At 54.8% G+C, this 14,549-nt stretch overlaps 1 protein-coding gene across 1 annotated transcript in view; it reads left to right on the top strand.

The window, feature by feature from the left end:
- Positions 1-14,549, top strand: part of VAC14 (VAC14 component of PIKFYVE complex) — a 114,012-nt gene that overhangs the window by 35,949 nt on the left and 63,514 nt on the right. Inside the window, exons 11-12 of the mRNA XM_004057923.5 lie at positions 2,431-2,575; positions 2,851-2,916. Of these exons, the coding sequence (XP_004057971.3) occupies positions 2,431-2,575; positions 2,851-2,916 (211 nt within the window). The remainder of the gene's footprint in view (positions 1-2,430; positions 2,576-2,850; positions 2,917-14,549) is intronic.

Raw genomic sequence — 14,549 nt, 5'->3', positions numbered from 1 at the left:
CCTTTCACTTTTCACAACCATCATGGCTGCCATTGTTATCAGAGCTGTTATTCCCCCCAGGGGCTCAGACACACCACTGATCCTGCCCCATGCCAGTGGAGTAGGGGACCTGGTCACGGCACCGCCCTCCTCCTCACCAGCAACTCCAGGGCAGTCCCAAGGATCCCAGGGAAACAAGGAAAAACAAGGCCTTCCTCCCAGGGGGTACTGTTTCAGCTAAGCTTGTCACAGTGATTTGCCAGGCACGGGGTCCTCATGACACCCTGGACCCTGGCAGCCTACATGTCCCTGTGGCTTCTGCTGGAAAGGGGCTCACTACAGACTTTGGGGCTCACAGGGTCAGGAAAGACCAGGTTGGGGTGGGGGTGGCTTCTGTTCACCTGCTTTGCATAAGGCCTTGGGCTGTAGGGTGGCATCTCTTCCACCACCAGGACATGAGCTTCTCTAGCCAGGGGATTCTTCCAGCCCAAAAGGTGTGTGGAACAGAACGCAAGGGAAGGAGCTCTGCAGGACGGGAAAAAGAGGGAATGGGAGATAAAACAGTAAATGCTGGCCGTCAGCTAAGGGAGTGGCTAGGAAACTGCCAGAGATGACAAGGAGACACTCAGAAAGTCCTGGCGTGGACTGTTGTGTGGGCCTCTGCGGCAGCCACGTGGCTACTGAGTGCCTGGTGGCTACTCTGAACCGAGGTGCACCGTAATGGTGAAATGCACACCAGGTCCCAAAGGCTTAGGACACAAAAGAGAATAGATTTTGTTGGGAATGTTTACATTCACTGTTATATTGATTACATGTTGAGATGCTGATATTTTAGATACATTGGGTCAATTAAAACATAGCATTGAAATTCATTTCACCTGTTTCTCCTTTTTAATTGAAAACTGGAAGATGTAAAATTATATCTGTGACTTGCGTTGTATTTCTGCGGGACAGTGGACTTCAGAGAAACTGATTAAGAGATTGACGGGGCCAGTGTTTACCGCCCTAGACTCCTCTACCTGCACAGTACTGTCCCCGTCTGTCTCAGGCTAGCAAAGATTTAAGTGTTTCAATATCCTCAGAAGACACCAGGAACTTCCAGCCACGTGACCGCTAGGGATATCACAGTGGCCACCCGCCCAGAGACTCAGTTCCAGGCTCTGTGGCTGTATCACATGCCCGGAGCTCCTGGCCACCAGAGGATAGATGTGCCCACTCTTGCCCCTGAAATGTGCACCATGGGGATCATCAAACCATATTAAATAGCAATTCCTCTTAGCAATTACAGAGCGCAGAATCGTGCCCTTTAGGGATTCACATCAAATGAGCTTCAGAGAGGCTGCAGGCGAGTGAGGAAAGCACAGCCATCAGTTCCTGATGCAAATGAATAATTGAGCAGCCTAGAAATGCCACGAAGAGACGGTTTTATACCGGCAGGGGACTGATCTGCTGGCCCAGGTCCTTAGGAAATGCAACCCCTGGCCTGCACTTGTCAGCACCGTTTGGGAAGTACAGTGTAGTGCCTCGGTAGGAAGGGAGCCCCTCCCTGACATCCCGAGGTTTTTCTACCCATGCTGCCCCCACCTTGAAAACCCAGCCTGTGCCAGGGAGCAGTGCTTTGGGCAAAAAACCAACTCAAGCCTCCCAGCAGCACCCGCTGTCCCGCAGGCTGTTTAGCAGAACTTTGGGGACCCGCAGGACTTCAGTCCACAGAAGCCAGGGGGCTTCCTGTGCCCACCAGAACAAAAGTACCTCCTGAACAATATCCGTTTCTCATAGGCAGAGGCTGTGTTACCCCTTCCCCAACTCAAAGGAGCGCATTTTGGTCTCAACTCTCAAGGGTGTCTCTCCTAGGCCAAATGTGCTGAGTGCCCTGGTGCAGTGGCAAGGCACAATGACAAGCCTCGATCCCTGACCTCACTTGAGAAACATCCTTCAGATGGCCGGTGAAGGGCCTGGCGGAGGTCAACAGTTGTTATCGGGACCTTCCCTCATACAGTCCAGACCTGGTGGTTTTGTTTTTCCAAGAAAGGGTCCGAACTTAATGCCTTGAGCCTGGTCAGGTCAGCTCAGTGACTGGGAGAGGGTTTCTCCTCCTGTGCAAGCCAGGCTGGTGCTGGAGAAAGAAAAGGAAAAGTGAGTGGGAGCCCAGCAGACTGGTCCTCGTCCCCCAAAACATGGTTATCATGGTTCCAGCCCAGCAGCAAGCTCCAAACTTCTTTGGAAAGGGAGAGAGAGAAGCCCCCTTCAAACCCCTGGGCTGGGCTGAGCTGGGATGGTGGGAGACCAGCAAGGATGTGTGGGATCAGGTTATCCCTGACCCCCGATCCCCCTGGACGGTGGTTAGCAGTGTGTGACTCAGGATGTGCAGGCCCATGGTGGTGCCATGACTCCATGGGAGAGGGCTATGGTGGGCTTCACCTCTGCTCTCCCTCCCGATCTTACCCACAGCACTGAAAGAGCCCCAGTGACCCTTCACCTCGACGGGATCGTGCAGGTCCTAAACTGCCACCTCAGTGACACGGCCATTGGGATGATGACCAGGATTGCAGTTCTCAAGTGGCTCTACCACCTCTACATCAAAACTCCTCGGAAGGTGAGCCCCAGGCCCCTCCAAGCCAGGGGCCTCTTCTGGGTCCGCCTTGGTTTTCCAGGGCCTGCCCATAGTTGGTAGCATTTTGGTCATTGCCCTTCTAGGGAAACCCTGGCCGGCAGAGAAGTGACAGGTGCTGCGAGGAGCCCTCATTGTGTCGGGGAGGGAAGTGGTCCGTGCAGACCAGTGGGTCCGTGCACACCAGCGGGACACTGCACTGCACGCAGTCCCGGGGTGAAGGGAGCACTCACGGGCACCCCTGCTTCTCTGCTCTCCAGATGTTCCGGCACACGGACAGCCTCTTTCCCATCCTACTGCAGACGTTATCGGATGAATCGGATGAGGTAGGTTACCAACGCCACCCGTACTTATGGAACATCGGCTGCCCTGCCTCCCCTTGTTAGTGACTGAGATATGCTTATTTTGGTACAGTGCATCCTTCCTAGAGGTAAAGCTGTGTTTAATACTCACTTTGGGGCCAGGTGCAGTGGCTCACACCTGTTTTTCCAGCACTCTGGGAGGCCAAGGTGGGTGGATCACTTGAGGCCAGGAGTTCGAGACTAGCCTGGCCAACATGGTGAAACGCCGTCTCTACTCAAAATACAAAAATTAGCCGGGCGTGGTGGTGCACGCCTGTACTCCCAGCTGCTCAGGAGGTTGAGGTGGGAGAATTGCTTGAACCCAGGAGGCAGAGGTTGCAGTGAGCAGAGATCGTGCCACTGCACTCCAGCTTGGGCGACAGAGTGAGACCCTGTCTCAAAAAAACAAAAACAAAAACAAAAAAAAACTCACTTTAGGAGTGAGGACTCTTCTGTAGACCCTTCTGGAGCAGCTGGGGCAGAGTGTCAGTGAGGGAGGCAGCACAGGACAGGCGGGGAGCTTGGCTTGGAGTCAGGCTGCCCAAAGGCAAGACACTTAGTATCTCTGCATCTCAGCATCTGTTTTCCTCTGTTCAATGAGGGCAGTAACCATAGGGGGATGTGAGAGGGAAATGATCCGTGTAAAATGCTAAGCACTGGGCCGGGCCCCTGCTGCACGCTCAGTTAGCATTGGTTGTGTTACTCATTTCAGCTGGACTCCATTATGACCTCCAGTTTGAAATTGGACCCTTAAGCTTTGCCTTTTTGGGGCCACCAAGAGCTGCTGGTGCAGAGGGAGAGGCTGACCCAGATCCCAGGCAGCAGGAGTGAGCCCTCTGAGAGAGCTGGAGTACAGAGGCTGGCCTGGGAGGTGGAGGGGGCCCCTGGCTCTTCCTGTCATCTGGGCAGGAGTCTGCCCCAGCCACACACACCTTTCCACACTCCATTCTCAGCCATGCCCATTGCGTGGTGTTCCTTTACCGGGTTCCCCTGCCTCCCACCCAAGCGGCAGGGTTTGCAGCTGCGCGTGCCCATTGCACGGCAGCATCCCATCCCTCCATCCATACCAGCCCTTCAGGCTGCATCTCAGATGCTGACGGTCCAAGCTGAGCCTCAGCCCACTTTCCTCTTCTGAGCGCCAAGGCACTGTGAGCTGTAGGCAGAGCTGTATCTCCATGAGGCAGCCAGCTCGTGAATCAACAGACCTGCCCACACTGCAGAGAGTGCGTGAGGCTGGGTGGGGGGAATGGGAGAGGGCTATTGCTCACCAGTCCCCATGGAGTGAGGCTCCTCAGTCTTCCCTGGGCTGGTGCCAGGCTTGTGGGGGGCCCAGGCAGCTGTCCTGCAGCCTGAATTTGCTTTCCCGAGCCTGGGCTGAAGAGAGAAATGGACAGGCAGGTATGAACCTCTAGGTCCTCTGAGGTTTTCTATATTACCAGAAAAATCCAAAACAGATGGTCTGTGAGTATGCCCTTGGCCTCTCCTGCCTACCCCCCGCCCCCATGCACACACACACACACACACACACACATAAACACACACACCCTCTCTTCCTGCACCACCCCCTGCAGCGCGAGGCCCAGGTGGACTTGGCCCCGTTCTGCCTGCGAGTTGGGAGTGACTCACTGCACAGTCACAGCCCTCATTTCAATACAAAAAGGAAGAGCAGAACTTTGCTGATTGGTTCCTTCCCTAGGACTTCACTGGAAGCAGCTGAGTTTTCAGTCCTTTAAATTGAGTTGTTTAATCCAATCCAGCTTTCTGTGCTTGAAATTGGTTTTTGTGTGTGCGCATTTAAAGGGAGCAGGCGGAGATGCAGTCCATTAAACAGCGCTGTTCAGGCTGTGGCTGTGGAAACTCGATTTGCTGAAGTGCCAAATGTTGTCAGGGCTTTGGGGCACGTCTTGTGGGCCTGCACTGGGGAGGGCGTGGAAACTGCTCTGGGGGACAGTTGGGGACAGTTGAGGGGTACCATAACAGCAGTGAAGAGCCTCTGCTTCCCCTTCTCTCTAGAGGAGGGATTTGGGGACCTTAATCATTAGTGATGAGTCCTGATCTTACCCCATCCGGTTGCTTTCCAGAATCACATTTCTAAGTGTCCCCTGCTTAATCTTTGGTGAGCCTGAGGGTGTGCTGTGTACTTGGCAATGGGAAAACAACCATGAACGAGACAAAGCCCATCTTCTCCTGAAACTTCCTTTCTAGGATATCTAGAAAGTGCCCTCTCAGGATTTTTCAAATATTTCCAAACAGCCCTGATCTCGAATTGGAGCTCCCTGGGATTCAAGATTATGAAAGCTTGTTAGGTTAAGCAGGAACACAGCCAGACAGGCAGGTCCTCTCCTACCAAAGTCCTCACTCATGGAAGTTAACCTCAGTGCTCGCTGTGAAGGCTCTCACTTCCAGCTAGGCAGCCCCGTGGCACAGGTTGTAGTGGAAGATTCTTAACTGTAGGAAGTCATTACCATGGGAGGAATCGCGCTAGATCCTTCACTTGTGTCTGTAGAACCCTCACGACGGTTCTCTGGGGGGAGTCGTCTTACTTCCATTTTGCATTTCTAAAAACTATGGCCTGAGGAGGTCACGTGACCTGCACACAGCTAGGAGGTGGTAGAGGCCAAACCTAGAGCCAGATCTGTTTGGCACCAAAGCCTGGGCCCTTAATCGCTTCCTCACCAGGCCTGAGTCTCACCCAGCATGATCCCAGCCCATGTCAGCAGCAGGAGGCGAGCTTGTGTGTGGTTGTATCTTCCTCCTCATTTCCTCATGATTTCACCAGGGGAAGGTTTTGTGGTCTTGTTCCAGAAGTTCTTGAGCATGGAGAGTATGGAGAGGTGTATGTGTTTTTTGTTGTTTTTGTGGGTTTTTTGTTTTTGTTTGTTTGTTTGTTTGACATGGAATCTCACTCTCGCCCAGGCTAGAGTGCGGTGATGTGATGTCGGCTCACTGCAACCTCCACCTCCGGGGTTCAAGCAGTCCTCCTGCCTCAGCCTCCCAAGTATCTGGGATTACAGGCATGTACCACCACACCTGACTAACTTTTTGCATTTTTAGTAGAGATGAGCTTTCACCACGTTGGCCAGGCTGGTCTTGAACTCCTGACCTCAAGTGATCTGCCTGCCTTGGCCTCCCGAAGTGCTGGGATTACAGGCATGAGCCACCATGCCCAGCTGGTATGTGTACTTTGAAAAAGCTCCCCCTTCAGCCCCCAGATCCTTCGTCCACTTTTCTTATTGATCTGTAGCAGCTCTTTGTATATTTGGGACATTCACTTTGTCATCTGTGTTGCAAATGTCTTGCTCTCCCAGTATGGTTGTGATAAGCCCACATGCTCCTCCCTCTCGCTGAGAGCCACTGCTCGCAGGGGACAGTGTGCTCAGGTGTTGATGATGCAAGAGCTGGTGCAGCAGAGCCTCAGAGACCCAGCTCTGCTGCCACCACCATCTCTGTCAGTCCCACGGGTGCGTGGCCTCGCTGGGGTGTCTCGACTGCCATTGTTCCTCAGTTCCACCGAGTGACACCTCGTTAGTCTCCACCCTCTGGCATCCTCAGTTGTCTCTGCCTTCCCATTATTCAAGATAAGTGGCTGTTTCCTCAGCACCGCCTGCTCCTTGCAGACGTTATCTGAAAATTCCTTTTGTCAAAAAGAATTTGCAGGTGTCAAATTAATATTCCTGGCACTGGAGTAGAAATCCTCCCATAGCTAGAGATCTGATTGTTTTTTAAGTGAAAATGTGACCCTGATTTCCACAGTGCAGAATGCAGGGTGCATGCTCACTGCATCCTGCTGGGTCCCTGTTTGGGAGGTGAGACTGCTGCTTCCCCTGCCCAGAAGATGCCAGTTGTTGGCTGCCTGGCAGCTGGGCAGCCGCCATGCTGCCTGAGTGAGTTCTGCCTGTAAGATGGCCATACCCCCACCTGTGAGTATCCACGGGATGGGGGCCCTCTCCATGGTCCCGATGGTGGGACCTCGGGTAGTCCACAACTCCTAGGCACAGCTGCCTCCCAGCCTGCATTTGGAACTCTCAGGGTGATCACAGTCTCCAGAAAATCCTGGAAGGATGTCTATTCCCCTGTGAGTGAACGTGAACGTCCCAGACAGGTGGCCATGACCCTGGCTTGAATCCTAGCTCTAAACCTTCCTTACCAGGGACCCTGGCCAAGGAGTTTACCCTCCCTGGGCCTGTGGAAAGGGGATAATGATGTCTACACCAGCCTCATAGGCGTGTTTAAAGAGAAAGCGTAACCCCCTCACCCAGACCCTGGCCCATTGTAATGACCTGTCTGTCGTTACAAGTGTGTTGGGGGAACTTGGCGTCTCGCTGTGGTGAACTCCCCCACCCAGGAGCCAGGCTCTTTCTCAGTCCTGTGAGCCATCTTGATGTCCTTCAGTAATGCTTTAGAGTCTTTTTTTGTAGGTTTTATTCACTTATGATGAGTACTCTCAGTGTTTTGTAATTTTGATGTGATTCTGAATGACTTCCCTCTCTGGTTCTTCCTTCCCTACCTAGGTGACACTGAGGCCTGGTGGTTAAGAGCTCGGGCTTTGGGTTCAGGAAGTCTAGGAGTCCACCTTGGGCTCTGCCACTTGATGGTTGGTAACCTAGCCTCTCTGAGCTTTAGGTTCCTTATTTGTAAACAGAAAATAATAATGGAAGTTTGCTCCCAGGTTTGTTATAAGGATGAAATGAGATCATGAATGTCAAATGCTCCCCTCGGGACCCAGCACACATAAACCCACGATAAGCAGTAGCTCCTCCGATGCAGGAGGTCATTTCTGTAAAGGGCCTGGAGATGCACACTGAGATCAGGGCAACGGGCTCTGCTTCTGCTCCGGGTCCTCCCTGCTTCTGCTTCAGCAGCAAAACCCGGGACAGAAGCTGCTCTCTGTTTTCCTGCCTGTCTCTAGAGGCCGGAGGACCTCAGGGGTGTTTGAGGGACTTGAGTTCCATTTTGAGGTCATAGAAAGGCAGACAAGGACACAGTGGGCCACAGGACTGGCCTTCTGGGCATTTGTCTCCCCTCCCGTCTTCCCTTCTCCAGCCTCCCCAGCACTCCTGGGCTGAGGCTGCCCAGAGCAGGAGTAAGGCTGCATTCAGCATGAGCCCTACTCATTAGAGCCCCATTGTCAGCAGGTTCACAGCGCCACTTCCCCGACTCGCAGGCGGAAGGGCTCCAGCTGGCCGCCCTGAGTCCAGGGAGAGGAAGAGAAATGGCATTGTCAGCAGAGGACCTGCATTGGAGCCTCCACAGCCACAAAAGCAAAACCTTTGAGATCGAGAAGGCATGCCCTGCTGGGCTCAGTCACCAGCATGAACTGTTTTCTTTGCAGTTGGGCCTACAGAGAAAGTCTCCCCAGAGTCTTCCCAGCATCTCAGAGCGGGGGCGTCCTTAACACTTTGGAGAAGAGTCTCAACCCAGGAGGAACTCCTCTCTTCCCCCTCCCATAGCTTCAGAGTAACAGAAAAATTGCTGATGGGAGTTTGTGGCTTTTGTGACTGGTGTAGATGCAAAGAAAAGAAATGAGAACCACCTTTCTGGAAAAATTGGAAAGTAGGATTCCGAGGACAGTATTCATGGCAGTGGTAGCGTTTCTAGTTCGGGAACCCACTCACTGCATGAAGAACATGGGCCACCCATCACACCCACTGTGGCACGGCCGTGACTCAGGAGGAAAGGATGGTAGGGGGCAAGGTCTAGGGAGTGGTGTAAGGGCATCTGAAAAGGAGCTTTTGTTGTAAGTTTCATAAGGTACTACACCATGGGTACAGCGATGTACCCAGTCCAAGGTGGCCCGGTGCCTCCCCAACCCAGTGGTACCTGGGTTGAGGACAGGTAGCAGAAGTGCCTGACCCATGGGGTAGAACCCCAAGGGATGTCCCAGCCTCTGCTGAGTCCTGAGGGGAGAGGAATGGGGCGCCTTGAGGGGCTCTTCACCGGTGGCAGATGCCCTATCCAGCCCTCCTTGGTCTCGGGCCTCTCAGCCCCTCACCAGCAGGGTAGGCGCTGGGAAGCACCCCCTGCCATGCCCTAGACTGTATTTTAAGGTGCGATTTGCTTTGGTAGGGGAGGAAGGGGAGAGTTCATTTGTTTTCATGGTGCAGGTCCCAGGAGAAATGGATCGGAAAAACTCGGGAGGTTCAGAGATCTGAAAGGAGAGCACTCACTGGGGCCAGGCCGAGTTGCCAGAAAGAGAAGCAGATCGGGGCTTGCCTAGGAGCCCAGAGGAACGGCCCAACTTGGGCTGGCAGTGCCACTGCTGCTGCCACGCCTGCCTGGAGCCTCAGCCCAGCCCAGAGCAGAGCAGAGCAGAGCAGAGCTGGGGTGAGGCTGCCTGGCTTCCTGCCTCAGGGCAGAAGCAGCCCTGTGTATCACCCCAGCGTGCCCCTTTCCTTCTCCAGCCTCATGCCATCCGGTCCACAGATGTACTCCCTTACCTTTATCCTTCCCAAGCAGTCCTTGTCACTGTGGTCAGGTGGGTTGGCCAGCTGGGTCCCAGGGCTCATCTGCCTGCTTTAAAGGGATTTAATTCTTGATGACAGGGACTTTGGCCTGGGGTCCCACCTGGGGGAAGCCCCAAACTCCAGAGCTGTGCTGTGAGGAATGGTGGGAGGAAGCAGAGTGCCCCTAGGTTCCCAGATGGCTGGGGCTGCTCTCTCCCGTCCCCCAAAGAGAGGACCTGTTACTGCCATCCCTCAGTGTCTACCCCAAAATGGGGGCTTCCACTAAAGTAGAGGCCCCTTCATTTGAGGGCAGCTTAGAGAGCCAATGACGGCCCCTCCACCACCCCTGCTGCAGCTTTTTTTAGGAACCGTGGTGGGTCATGTGTCAACCCCTCGTATCAGTGGGAGGAGACTAGGAGGAGGAGAGGGCCCCAGCTGAAGTCTGCGGGGCTTGTGCCCCGTTCTGAGTGCATTGCATCTGTGTCTTAATGAATCCACATGGTGGTCCAGGAGTGATCTCAGTTATCCCGAGGTGTGAGGAGGATCACTTGCCTAAGGTCACACTGTCAGCAGCCAGAATTGACAGTCAAATCTGTCTGATTCCAGAGCATCTAAAACCTCACACAAGGTGTCACCTCACTGCAGAGCAGGGACCCGGCCCAGGGTGGAGGCACTGCCTTATCCAGGCCCAGGCCCTCCGCTGACCCCATAGGGTTTTGTCCTTGGCTGACCTTCAGTTCTAAATGCACCTTCTCCCTCTGTGCATTTAACTTTGACCTCATTCTCCTGCACCTTCCTTCCCAGGCCCCATGGGCTGTCCCTGGCTGCTCACTGACCTGGTGGCCCCTAGCCCCCCTCCAGGGCTCAGTCCAGAAGCCCTCTCCATCTTCCACCTGGCTGACCTTCTCCCAGAAGCACTGAGGCCAGTGGCCAGGCCTGCTGCAGGGTGGTGTAGAAGCCGCCTGGGTGCAGATCAGGAGGGCCAGCCTCTGCCCCCACGCTGCCCGGCTCTCCACGGGACCAGGCAGGTCACGTGACACCGCCTCACCTCGGTTTTCTTCCCAGGGTACTGGGGTTGGACTGGATGGTCTGAGATCCCTTCCAGCCCTGAATCTGTGTGGTCCTGACTCCACTCCCTGGAATACTAATGCTGCCTGCTCAGAAGCGGACAGTCTTCCGTAAGAACAGTACTTGTTTTTCCTCCTCAGATTCTTGCCTCAGTGTTCACTTCCCTCCAATTTTCATTCCATCCACTCTCCAAAACAAACAAAAACACCCCTCCACCCCCACCTCAATTCCACAGATATCTTTAAAATCAGATCACGCAGTAAGATACAGCCTCAGCCCAGAGAATGGAGGGGTGCCGTGTCGGTGCCCAAAGAACTTGACTCCTCTTGCAAGAGCCCAGCCTGCAGGGGAGAGGAGCTGGGTGGGCACTGATGGCCCGGGGACCCTCTTCCTGAGGCACCCTCCCCTGGCCCTGCCGTGGGCAGGGGACACTGCCCTCTGTCCCCTCTCCCCACGGCTGTCCCTGCAGCTTCTTTTGGGGGCTTCTGAGAACAAGTGAGAGGGAGTCATGGGCCAGGGAGAAGGGCCACCGCCAGCCAGCAAAGCAGCTAGACTCCAGCCACGGCCCTGAGCCTTCCTCCTCGGGGACAGCTAGGCCCCAGGGCCAGCAGAGGTACTGGCAGCCACTGCTGGGGCTTCAGGGAGGACTGTGGCCTTCTAAAATGAGGTTTGGCAGCAAATCGTTGCTAGGGAAGAGAGGGGAATGGCAAGGTAACAGTCCCAGAACTGTACCCACTGAGAGGGCCTCTACCCACCCCTCATTCTTCCAGATGTTCCCACCTTGTGGTGTCAGTGCCCACAGCAGCCACCCCAGAGCACAGGGGGACCCAGAGTAACTGTGGCCAGCCTTGCCACCTCCTTCCAGGGAAGACAGGACTGTGTGCCAGGAGGGTTTGAGTATTTACCTCTCCATGTTCCTTGCCCTGGGCAGATGGACCAGTGAGGACTCAGAGCTGGGCACAGTAACTGGTATGAATGGATTGGGGGCCAGGAGGGTGCTGCCTAGCTCCTGGTGAAGGCAGAGGTTGGGCTGAGAAGCATGGTGGAAAGGGAGGCGGCTCTCCCAGCGGCAGGGCCTCTGGGGTAGGAGGAACCCCACAAAGGGGAGCCAGCCCAGCCAGCCTTTCCCTGAGGCAGGAATGGGCGCTCTCACTCACACCTCCTAGAGCCAAGCTGCAGGGCGAGTTGCCTGCAGGACTGAGCACACTATCCAGCCCCGGCTCAAGCCACACAGCAGAGCCATCTAAACCAGGACTTGGAGCTTTTAAAATCCAGCTGCTTGGGCCTCACTCCCGGCCTTCCTCAGTCATCCCTCAAGCAGAGCCTGGGTGCCCAGGGGCTGGTATTTTTCACATGCTTCCCAGTGGGTTTGGTGCACATCTCTAGTTGGGAGCACAGATACAGACCAGCGTGAGATCTTGCTTAGAGACTGTAGGCCATATACCCCCAGCTGTCAGCCCTGGTGCCCTCTCCATGCAGCCCTAGGCGAGGCAGCCAAGCCAGGGCCCCCGGTTTTCACCCCACTTAGCGTTCCTGCGTCCTCAGAAGCCAAAATTTCTTGCAAGTCATATGTTGATTTTTCCTCCTCTGGAGATGGCCAAGGCTGAATCAGCTGGATTTCCCAGGCACCTCCCTGTTGGCAAGTCACAAGGCCTACAGACTGGGCAGGAGCTTGGGTGAGCCTGGGTGAGCCCGGGTGAGCCCAGGTGAGCCCAGAGATGTAGAGGACTGGGACCGTCCCCCCACTGCTAATGAGACCCGCCATTTTCACACTGGCTTGCTCTGTTCCACACCCTGCGCTCTGCCCCTTGTGAGTGATCTTAGTTCATCTTCACGATCAGACAACCCTGTGAGGGTAGGTTCTCTCATTTTCCCCATTTCCCCTAAGAGGAAACTGGAGAAGTTAAGTAACTTGGGCCAGATCTCACTTATATGCTCCATGAAGCCTTGTTTATCTGTCCGTCTGTCACACACACACACACACACACACACACACACACACACACACACACACACACACACGCCCTCCTCCTGCACATCAAGGCTGGGCCAGGTTCCCTCTGTGTCTTTATGTCCCCCCGTCCACTCAGACCCTCTCCTAGCCCTAATCCCTCTCCATCATGGCCTGTTGGCTGGGAGTTCTGTGAGGACAGTCCGTTCTGCCCACAGTAGGTGCTCAAAAGCGTCCTCTGAGAAAGTGAACAAATAGGAGTTTGGTTGGATGAGGAGCTCATCTCCTTGGACGTGCCCCACATCTGGGGCCTGTCCTGCTTCATTGGGCCCTCCCACAGCAGATTGGAAGCGAGGCCTATGGGGTAGAGCCTGCATCCTTCGCTCGGGGACTGTGCGTAGCTTGCAAGTAAACCACAATGAAGCGGGGCCCTGGAGGGAGGCAGGAGCCTTCTAGCTGCCGTGCCCCCTAGGCTCATCTCCTGGTAACGGAGCCATAGCGGGTATGAGTGGGCACCACTCTCGTGCTGCCCTCAGTGCAGCAGGCACCACTCCGTTCCCTGCCCAGCTCATGGAGAGAATTTATAACCCTGAGAATGTACCCTCTGGGTCAGGGCCCAGGATGGTGCAAGTGAGCAATGGCTGGAATCAGCTGGAATGGGTGGGAGAGAAGACGGAGGCCAGGGATCTGGTCTCAAAGGTGTCTTACCTGAGGCTGGCCTTTCTTTTCTCCTTTACCCTAAGAGGAATGGCCGCTAGAGTGTTCTCAGCTGCCAGACCCAGTGCTGGCACTAATAGTGCTGTCACTGTTAATCAGTGGAACCTAACAGCGTTAGGCGCTGGCCTCTGGCATATGTGGCACAGTGCTGGACACTGAAGGAAAGATGGCAAAATGTTTAAACACAGAATGCCGTCCTCATCCCCCAGGGCTTGTGTTCAAAGTCACGCAACACAAACTAAGATTTATGATTTTTTTTTTAGGTTGCTTTTGCTTTACTAAGACAAAACATTTTCTATCAAGGCAGTTTTCTCAATGGGAAATAAAATAGGTCTAGGCCTAAGTAGTGCTCCTTTCCCACCACCAAAGCTAAGCGTTCTTTTAGGCAACACTTTCCTTCCTTGTTGCAGAAGGCAGGGCTGCTGTGACCCCGTGCAGACCAGGGCGTTTCTCAGGATGCCACCCCTTTCCCAGGCCAGGGCCAGGGCCCGATTGCTGCCTTCTGCAGCTCATGTTTACTTTGTGTCCAGGGCGGAGGCCTCTGGCCCCGGTGCCAGCTGGTGCCAATGCCTTCTTCCATGCTCTCAGCAGTGGGAGCCCTACTGTCCTTCCCGTGGCTCCCCCAGGGGACCCTTCCTGGGTACAGCAGCCCGGCTTCCTAGGGTGAGCTCTCTGGCTAATGCCCCTAAACCAGGGCAACAAGAGCCATTCCATATGTGGTCAGGGACTGAAGAGGCTTGGCCAGCCAGGCTGCACCCCTCACGAAGGAAGGGGCCAGGCTCCTGCTTGGAGGGGAGCAGAAGACCCCAAGGTTTTCCAGGAATACCTGCCCTCGGGGCCTGTGTACTTCACATCAGCTCCACCTCACAAGAAGTAGCTGCTGGACCTGACCCAGATTTCAGGCAAGGCCCTGCGACCTGACCGCTCCAGGCAGAGGCATCAGATAGCCTTTGGCAGTGGCCTGCACTGGCCAGACCTCAGCTTCCAAGGCCTTTAGCCTGAATTCACCTCTCCCCGCCAGTACCAAGTGTGTCCGTCGGAAACATTCTTGCAGCTTCTTCCTGGCCAGGCCTGGAGAGGGCCCAGCTTGGGGATTTCCTGTCAACACAAGAAGGGTTCCCTCTTCAGTAGCTAGAAGGCTGAGTCATTTGACTCCTAGGGCTCATCAGCCGACCAATGGCCTGTGTGAACGTTTGACCAAGTTTCTTAAGGATAAGTGGGTAGAGTGAAGTGGGCGGCCTCTCCGTCCATCCTCCTTGGCAGGAGCTGCTCAGAGCCATCCATCTTCCATTTCCTGTCCAGCGCTGCAGGTCAGCAAGTATTTATTCAGTTGAGACTGAGTGCCTCGCCCTGGGACTTTATGTTCAGGAATCTTGGTGGGAGGTGAGAACGAGCCTCCCAGCCTCGACACTTGACCTTGCAAATCTGGTGTCCAGTCC

The sequence above is a fragment of the Gorilla gorilla genome, chromosome 18 (assembly GCF_029281585.2).
Source record: "Gorilla gorilla gorilla isolate KB3781 chromosome 18, NHGRI_mGorGor1-v2.1_pri, whole genome shotgun sequence".
Taxonomy (NCBI): domain Eukaryota; kingdom Metazoa; phylum Chordata; class Mammalia; order Primates; family Hominidae; genus Gorilla; species Gorilla gorilla.
The sequence above is the reverse complement of the archived record's forward strand: the minus strand, read 5'-3'. Positions and strand labels throughout refer to the sequence as shown.